General features: G+C 40.8%; 2 protein-coding genes and 1 non-coding gene across 3 annotated transcripts; 1 reads left to right on the forward strand and 2 right to left on the reverse strand.

The window, feature by feature from the left end:
* The first annotated feature begins 1,462 nt into the window (after window positions 1-1,462).
* On the forward strand, window positions 1,463-2,964 carry LOC149379060 (large ribosomal subunit protein eL18y). The gene is made up of 4 exons (XM_089603693.1): window positions 1,463-1,636; window positions 1,732-1,860; window positions 1,951-2,133; window positions 2,561-2,964. Exons 1-4 carry the CDS (start codon window positions 1,544-1,546, stop codon window positions 2,717-2,719), a joined length of 564 nt encoding a protein of 187 aa, XP_089459819.1. The 5' UTR covers window positions 1,463-1,543; the 3' UTR covers window positions 2,720-2,964.
* A 1,110-nt stretch (window positions 2,965-4,074) lies between these two features.
* On the reverse strand, window positions 4,075-5,183 carry LOC149379061 (chlorophyll a-b binding protein 1B, chloroplastic-like). Its single transcript, XM_089602670.1, has one exon. The coding sequence runs from the start codon at window positions 4,997-4,999 to the stop codon at window positions 4,205-4,207; it is 795 nt and encodes a 264-aa protein (XP_089458796.1). The 5' UTR covers window positions 5,000-5,183; the 3' UTR covers window positions 4,075-4,204.
* Window positions 5,184-7,359: 2,176 nt separating this feature from the next.
* On the reverse strand, window positions 7,360-7,466 carry LOC149379062 (small nucleolar RNA R71). The gene has a single exon (XR_016294312.1). It is a non-coding gene; the product is annotated as a small nucleolar RNA R71 (small nucleolar RNA).
* Window positions 7,467-9,089: the final 1,623 nt, after the last annotated feature.

Below are 9,089 nucleotides of genomic sequence, written 5' to 3' on the forward strand. Positions count from 1 at the left end.
TCCTTGTCTCTTTTATTTCTTGCACTTTTATTTCTTCGAATTCCATACTTAATTTGAACTTGAAATCGTCCAAGCTTGATCGCGGATTGAACTCTCTCTCCTACTCTTCTTCTTCGTCTGTTCATCATCATCATCGTCACTACACAGACTGTCGAGGTCGCTCTCTAATCTCACGCAATCGGATTCCTCATCATTAGCTTCTATGTGTTATGTGCAAACATCATTTAAGACGACGCGCTAATCTCTACCTTCCGTGTTATGTGCCTCTTCGCCTTCTCCGTCGTCGTTGTACTCTACTTCCTCAAGTTGAAATTGTTAGCCATCGCCATCCCCATTCGCCTTCTTCAGACATCTTCGACGAGGATTACAATTTTGATTTTGGTTTTGGGAATTTAGGGTTTTTGCGATTTTGTGACTATTGAATGTCGAGAGATTTGGGAATTCAGAGTTTTGAGATATCTAATACATTTATTCTCTCACTAAGGCTCCGTTTGGAACCCGGAAAATAAGAGAGAAAGTGAAATAATAGAGAAAATGAAAATGTAAAAGAAAATAATAGAAAATGTCAAAATTCTAATTGTGTTTGGAAGTTATGGAAAATATTAGAGAAAATTGACGGGAAAGTAACGATAAGATCAGGGACGGAGTTAACTCAGGTCCAGGGTGAACTCCAGCCCCCCCTCAAATTTTTTTTTATTTACATTTTTTGCCCATTTTTAAAAAGTTTTACATTTTTACTCTAAAAATTTTACACTTTTGACCAATTTTTTTTAAAAAAAATTTATTTTTACCATGATTTTTTTAATTAGCCCCCCTAAATTTTTTTTATTTACATTTTTTGCTCATTTTTAAAAAGTTTTACATTTTTTACCTTAAAAAATTTACACTTTTGACCCATTTTTTTTTTAAAAATTCATTTTTACCATGAATTTTTTAACTAGCCCCCCTCAAATATTTTTTATTTACATTTTTAAAAAGTTTTACATTTTTACCCTAAAAATTAACACTTTTGACTCATTTAAAAAAAAAAAAAATTCATTTTTACAATGAATTTTTTTTAATTAGCTCCTCTAAATATTTTTTTTTCAAATAAGTCCCCCTATTGAGTTTTTCTGGCTCGATCCCTGGACGAGACACAAATGTGATCCCCTCATAGACAAATTTGGAGAAATTCTCATTTTCCATTTGATTTTCGAAGGAAAATGAAATCCTCATTTTAGTTATATACTTTCTCTCGCATTTTCTATCATATTTTTTTCCCACCTTATTTTTCCCAATCCAAACAACTTAAGTAAAACAGGAGGGATTTCCATTTTCCTTATCTCCTATTTTCCGGGTTCCAAACAGAGCCTAAAAAAAAAAAAAGATAAATGAAATGTTTGAAAATTGGAGGTATCTGTGGAATTTTACAATTCATAGTAGAATATTATTGACCCAACGGGTTCATCAAAAGCCGAAGTGAGCCCAATAGGAAAAACCCTAAAATCCCCACATTTCTGCGAATCAACCAAAGCACTCCCAATCGCGCTCCCAACCAGCCACGATGGGTATTGATTTGGTCGCCGGAGGCAAAAGCAAGAGCTCGAAGCGTACCGCCCCAAAATCCGACGATATCTACCTCAAGCTTCTCGTCAAGGTTTATTTCTCAATTGCTTTATTTTTATTAATTGTTATATCATCGAACGCAATCTCTTGAAAATCTCGATGGTTGTATTTTCTTTTTGAGTTCAGCTTTACAGGTTTCTGGTGAGGAGAACCGGTAGCAAGTTCAATGCGGTGATCCTGAAGAGGCTCTTCATGAGCAAGGTCAACAAAGCTCCGCTTTCTCTCTCCAGACTCATTCGTTACACCAAGGGCAAGGTTAGCTATTCATTTTATTTAAACTTAATTTTGAAGTCATTTTTTGTTTGTAAAACAGTGGTAGTGAGTTTATGGGTTTGGGTGATATAGGAAGGAAAGATTGCCGTGATTGTTGGGACCGTGACGGACGACATTAGAGCTTATGAAGTTCCGGCGATGAAAGTGACCGCCCTGAGGTTCACGGAGACCGCCAGAGCCAGGATCGAGAAGGCCGGCGGTGAATGCTTGACCTTTGACCAGCTGGCTCTCAGAGCCCCTCTCGGCCAGAACACGGTACCTATCTATTGCATCTGTTTTCTTTCCATTGTGATCTTTGCCCAGTAATGAGTTTGGTTGACTAGAACGGGTTATCCAAGTATTGAGATTTTAGACCATTTCCAACCGCAAGCTACAAATTCCTAAATGCAGTATATTACATTCTAGAAATTCCATAATGAGTTGGACTTGTGGTATGTGCCATGAGGAAAATATTGTTGGACTTGAGACCAGCCAAAATTATTTGCTTCACCCTCCACAAATTTAAGTGTGCTTTTAATCTCCTGCAAAATGACTATGGTTCAATGTATGAGGTGAATTTAATAATGGTACTGGGAACCTTTGTTTACTTGGGAAAGATTCTGCTTTGAAAAGTGAGCAGTCCAACATAGAACAAGACGTGTAACAAATCATGTAATAATACCTTTTATTTAATGACACCCAGGTTCTGTTGAGGGGTCCGAAGAATGCTCGGGAGGCCGTGAAGCACTTTGGTCCGGCACCTGGAGTTCCTCACAGCCACTCTAAGCCCTATGTTCGGTCTAAAGGTAGGAAGTTTGAGAAGGCTAGGGGTAAGAGAAACAGCCGAGGTTTCCGAGTATAAGCTCTTTGGGTTTGTCACAGTGCCTGCGGTCGTGACTCCTAGTTTTGGTTCGCTTTAACTCATGTGGGAACAATCTGAGTGTTGCCTAGTTTTAAACTACTGTGTTTCATTCCGTTTTTTGACTTGGAGACAGGAAAATTTATTTGTTGACCCGCCCGGTCTATTTATTTTTTGGCATCTTTTAATTTTTTTCCCCACTCTTTGATAAGCGTATTATGAAAAAAAATGTGCAACACTTGAAACTATTGGCAAACACAGGTAACTATGCGTTGAAGATAAATGTCTGTATATTGAGTTCTGAAAGTAGTTAAGCTGTATCTAGGATGGTACTTGCCCATATATTTTTACTGAGATATGATATGGCTTGAAAGCTCCAAAATTTCATACCTATAGTTTGTTTTAGCGTCCTCGGCTTGCACCCAATCAAACCGAGCATGGTTTCGTCTAATGTCTTTGACAATCAAGTGCCTAGAGATGACTTTTCTCAACCAATTGCTCACTCTTGTTGTTGGAGGGAGACAATACAGTATGTTGTCGCAACTCTTTAATTAGATTTAGAATATGGCCAATCTGAGGCAAATCTAAACCTGCAATGCCATGCCACAGTCTTGCATATTGGAGAGCAACCAAGTGGTGAAGCTACTGGCGAGAGGCAGCTTACATGAGGTTTACCTCTGTTCATGAATCAGATTCCCATAATTCCCGTTAAAATGCCATTGTGGGGATTTTGAGTCACTAAGAGAATAAGTTCACTGCTTATTCCCCGACTATTGAACACCAATGAGTAAAAGAGGGATGCTTGCTTGCCTTGAATACAAGCTGCATGATCAAATAATTGGAATTTGCACAAGAAAAATAATCCCTGGGAAGGTTTTCCGAAGCAGGCTCCGAAGTTGAAGGAACAGGTTGGGGTTCCCTGGTCCCCAGCATATGTTCGAGGCGAGAAAACTCTTTGGTCCCAGAGAGGCTGCGAAGCAACCGAAGCCAATCCCGATGTAGTGATGAATGCATCATCCACGAGTTTCCTTACGTTCTCATCACTCATCTGATTTGTTACCTCGACATCATTCATCTTTGAAGAAAAACACAAACTGGTGCACCTCCATTATTCCCCTTGTTTCTCGTAGACATAACTTTACTTTCTTTGTGCTACTAACGCTTAGTGATTGCACAATTTAGGTGTGAGAAGGCATCTAGTTGTCCATTTGACTGCCAATTTGCCTTACAAATTACCAATCTCAAGAATTTTTCTTATTTAGAAGTAGTAGTTAAAAGCAAGTAAAAATAACAGTTTTCTGTTTATAAAATTTTACTTTAAAAGAAAGGCAAAAGTGTGGAATAAAGGCAAAAGGATAGGACACAAAAGTGTAATAATAACTCGATTGATTGATTCCATAAACATTTACATGATGGATACATCAAGAATGTGACTCATGAGTCTCTCTCTATACACACAACAAGCCTCTCTCAATAATAAAATGTAGTCTACTTTCCGGGGGCGAAGTTGGTGGCGAAGGCCCAGGCGTTGTTGTTGACGGGGTCGGCGAGATGGTCGGCCAAGTTTTCCAAAGGTCCCTTGCCGGTGACGATGGCCTGGACGAAGAAGCCGAACATGGAGAACATGGCGAGCCTGCCGTTCTTGATCTCCTTGACCTTGAGCTCCGCGAAGGCCTCGGGGTCTTCGGCGAGGCCGAGGGGGTCGAAGCTGCCGCCGGGGTAGATAGGGTCGGTGATGTCTCCGAGGGGCCCGCCGGCGATGCGGTAGCCCTCGACGGCGCCCATGAGGACGACCTGGGAGGCCCAGATGGCGAGGATGCTCTGCGCGTGGACCAGGCTGGGGTTGCCCAAGTAGTCGAGCCCGCCCTCGCTGAAGATCTGAGACCCGGCCTTGAACCACACGGCCTCCCCGAAGGACACTCCGTTTCGCGAAAGGAGCTCCGGAAAGACGCAGCCCAGAGCCCCCAGCATGGCCCACCGGCAGTGGATCACTTCCAGCTCCCTGTTCTTCGCAAACGTCTCCGGGTCAGCCGACAGTCCAGCAGTGTCCCACCCGTAGTCTCCCGGGAACTCACCGGTCAAGTAGCTCGGGGCTTCGCCGGAGAACGGGCCCAGGTACTTCACTCTGTCCGCGCCGTACCACGGGCTGCCCGACGGCGAGCTCACCTTCGCCGCCGTCTTCCTCATCGACACTCTTCCGCCGCCCATCACCGCCGGAGCCACCTCCACGGCCTTGCCCGCAAAAGTCGGGGACGAAAGCGCCATTGTTGCAGAGTGAGCCATTAATTATCCCACGTACTGAACTATTTGAGAGAGAGTGTCTTTTCTTTTTCTTTTTTCTTTTTGAAAGAGTGTATGTTGAGTGATTATATGAGCATGGTTTTGTTGCGTATTTATACTAGAGAACTCCAATCTAGCTTATCCTCTGCGCTATCTTTATCTTCAATCTCATTTGACTCAAAAGATTTTTCAATGGCTATACATCTCTGCCGGCCTCTCTCCACCACCAGATATCAGCTTAATTAATTTGTAACCCTCTCGGAATGCCACGTGGAGATTCGGGATTTGATGATGACATTTTTATCATCAAATATCTACTTCAGCCTCTTAGAAGAAGGTCCTAATATTACCGCCCATATCTTACTAGTTTCTCTTTCTCCACATGAAAAACACCATTTTGCCCGTTTATTTACGTGTTATTTTAATGCATTCTTCCTTTTCCTATTCTAAATCTTTACAGGTTCTTCAAACATTATTTATTAGTACAAGAAAATTCAGAAGAAATTCGATTTTCATACATCCTGCGTAAACTCTTTTGTGTCAAAAGACAATAGATAGATCCAAATACTCGGGCACCACCCACCACAATCTAGGCAATTCGTCGCAATCTCTAAGACACATGGTAGAGCATATATGCTCACGATTAAAAGGCCCGAAAGTGCCCGAAAACAGTGTTTTTTGGGCCTAAAAGTTGAATTCCGACTCCCGAGTCAAAAGTTTAGTCAACGAGATTTTATTCACGGTCTTAATTGAAAGTATATTATTGTGAAAGTATATTATTATGTTAGACTAATTCTTTACTGCGTTATAATCATTTTTTTATATATCGTCATTTTAGTTTAGTCAACGAGATTTTATTCACGGTCTTAATTGAAAGATTTTGTTAGTAAATAAATGCATTGTTTTATTGGTTGATCTTAACGTCTAATTTCCGATTACTTGTTTGGGACGTGAAACTTGTGATTGAGTGATAATTGTGGAGCCGCATGAATAATTGGTAAACGAAGCAATCGAGTAACCCAACGCTTTTTGTTTTCCTCTCTTTGATTTTATAAACCTTTTAATCCCAAAAACAATCTTTTTCATTTTTATATTTTCTTTACCATATGACGTGTGGTTTTAATTTCCATTTTCAGTTTTTGCCGCATCGTAGATACGACTCCGTTTTCCTTGTGCTACCAATGACCGCTTAGCGATTGCACAATTTGAGCGTGATCAAATTTTGGCGCCGTTGCCGGAGAGGAACGGCAATTGAATTCTTGAATTAAACGACAAGAGGTACGTATTTTCTTTCATATTAGTATAGGCTTTTAGTAGTTCATGTTTCCATTCTTTTCTTCTAACCATCTTTTATTGCATTTTTATTTTTCTTTCTTTATTTGAAATAATATCTTTAATTATCTCTAGATTGCTTTATGTAATTTTTTTTCTTAGTTTTTTACTCTATTCCTCTATTTTCCTTTAATCTTCTTTCTAATTTAGTTAGATTTAGTTTTACTAGTTTTAGTATTTTCTTTTGGTAACTTAACAAGGTTTTCAAAAAAAAAAAAAATTTAAAAAACACTAAAAATTGGCGGGTACATTTGCAGTGTGTGGTGGAAAATACTGAGTCTTGTTCTGTCTAGAAAGACTGGTTGTTAAATAAGGTGGGCTTTGCATCTCCTCCAAGCTAGCATGGGAACCTCGGAGAGTTTTGTCTAGAAATGCTTGGGTCTAAAGAGGGATCATAGTAACCTTTCCAGTTAGCCTAGGAACATTCCTCGTACCCATTCACATTACTACATATACATCCACAAACCAAAGAAAAAGAGAGAAGTGAATGACCCAATTTAGAGACGAATTAGGTCGTTTTATTAAGAAACCCAACAAAGACCTTGACCATATTCAAGAAACACCCAAGTCTATCTCTCGTCAACATCCACTTCTTCTTCTTCCCATCCATCTTCTCCAGTCTCATTGCCAAATAATTTCTTCAACCCAATGGTACACATAGAGGACAATCATGTCAAAACCCTTAACCAGTACTTGCATCCAGCGTGAACTGCGGTCCCATCATGCATCATCTTTAATCCTAACGTGCCAAATCACGAGTTCAAGTCTGGCATGATCCAACTTTTGCCAACCTTTCACGAGCTAGAAAACGAGAATCCATTTGTGTGCATGTTCAAGAATTGGAGAAGGCCATGGAAACTTTCTATAGCCGCCCAAATGTCGCTAGCGTCATGAGGTTGAAATTCTTCCCATTTTCCCTCAAGGACAAAGCGAAGAGCTTGTTATACTCCCTAAGACCAAAGTCAATTGGAACTTAGGAGGAGACAACTACGTTGTTTTTCAACAAGTTTTTCCTCAACCATAAGACTAATGGTCTAAAACAACAGATCTCAATTTTGAACCAAAAAGCCGGTGAATCACTTCGTCAGGCTTGGGATAGATTTAAAGATCTGTTGAATATGTGCCCACACCATGGCTTTGAGAGTTAGTGACTCGTGAGTTACTTCTATGATGATCTTATTTGCAATGAACAGAAGTCAATCCACACTACTACAAATATAGGCATCGGGTGCGACGAAAGTCGCACCCAATGCCCAAAATATAGGGAGGAGGCGTTGTGACGGGGCAGACACGGCAATCGCGATCTTGGGCGGCGGAGGTGCTCGGTGGCCGGGGCTGAGGTCGTCGGCCGACAGATCGGAGAAAGAGAGTGAGTTAGCTAGAGAGAAAGAGAGTGAGAGAACTTACTTAGGCTTGGCGGCGAGAAGGAGAGGCGGCGGCGAGGAGGACGGGCGGCGGCGACATGTCGCACCGGATACTAAAAAAACTTTTCAATTCAGTAGAGTAAAAATAAGAGGAAAGATTTTAAGCCTACCTAAAATTTTTAAAACTTATAGATGCGACATGTTGCACCCGATACCACTTAAAATGAGCGAAATTTTTGGCTTTTTGAAAAGGCATGTCGCACCGGATACCCTTCCGCACTAGAAAAATTAGTAGTGCCAGTCTATGTGCAATGGAAATTCTTGAACAAAGATCCCGATGAAGCGATTGAGTACCTCAACAAGCTAGCTGAAATGACTGACGCTTGGACCGAGCCAAATCCCACTGAAAGCACGAATAGGTCCTGACAAGTTGGAGTATACTATTTAAAGGAAGATGAGAGCCTTAAAGCCCAAGTTGAGAATTTGACTAGACAATTGGATGTCCTCAAGTCCCAAAATGGTAGAGGAATCCATTCGGTCGCACAAGCTGAAGTAAAAAATGCATGCTTTGTCTGTGGAGGCATGGATCACCAACCTCAGGATTGTGCATCATATGCTGAAATGAGAGGGGTGTGCGAGGAGCAATGTAATTTCCTTGGGAATTATAATAAACCTTATTCACCATATTCTGAATCTTACAATCTTGGTTGGAGGAACCACCCAAATTTCAGGTGGACGAACAATAACAATGCGTCATCACACGGAAACCAGTGGAAGTCAGACCAACAACAACCATCATCAAGAGTGTATTCAGCACCTTAACAAGCGCAAGCACCAAGAAGGCCCATCGAAGACACCTTACACGCTTTTATAGAGGCTCAAGGAAAACAATATAGGGAATATTGCCCACTAGTACATGATGATTACTAAATAAGATAATAAGTTTCTTTATCAGTATAATATGATTAGCGGGTTGAGATCTGATAAAATTCAGAATCAATAACAATTATCATCCGTAGTCTCCGTATCAAACTGAGTCGCATGCTGAGCATCCGAGTTCGGACGGTGAAGTAAAACAAGGTCGATGACTGATATGCGCCTGGAAAGACGTATCTAAAGTCATATGTAGAACATGAGTGAAGGTTGATCACTCAATGGGAGCATTCTACACTTTTGGTAAGTGTACGACCCATACATGTTTTTTTTGAATAGGTGTGTCGTTTAAGACCGTTACGACGCACTAGCCGAGGTTGCTTATTGATGTCACAGTGACGCTTGATCTAAATCTTGAAGTAATCATGGACTTTTTAGTCATGTTACTGGGTTCTTTGATTCACCACGTTAAAGACTAATGAAACGCTGACTAAATAGGTATTTTGGAAAGTCGGGACATGATC

This window comes from Urtica dioica, chromosome 12 (assembly GCF_054948205.1).
Source record: "Urtica dioica subsp. dioica isolate 48M chromosome 12, U.dioica_male_clone48M_v1_H2, whole genome shotgun sequence".
NCBI classification, from domain to species: Eukaryota; Viridiplantae; Streptophyta; class Magnoliopsida; order Rosales; family Urticaceae; genus Urtica; species Urtica dioica.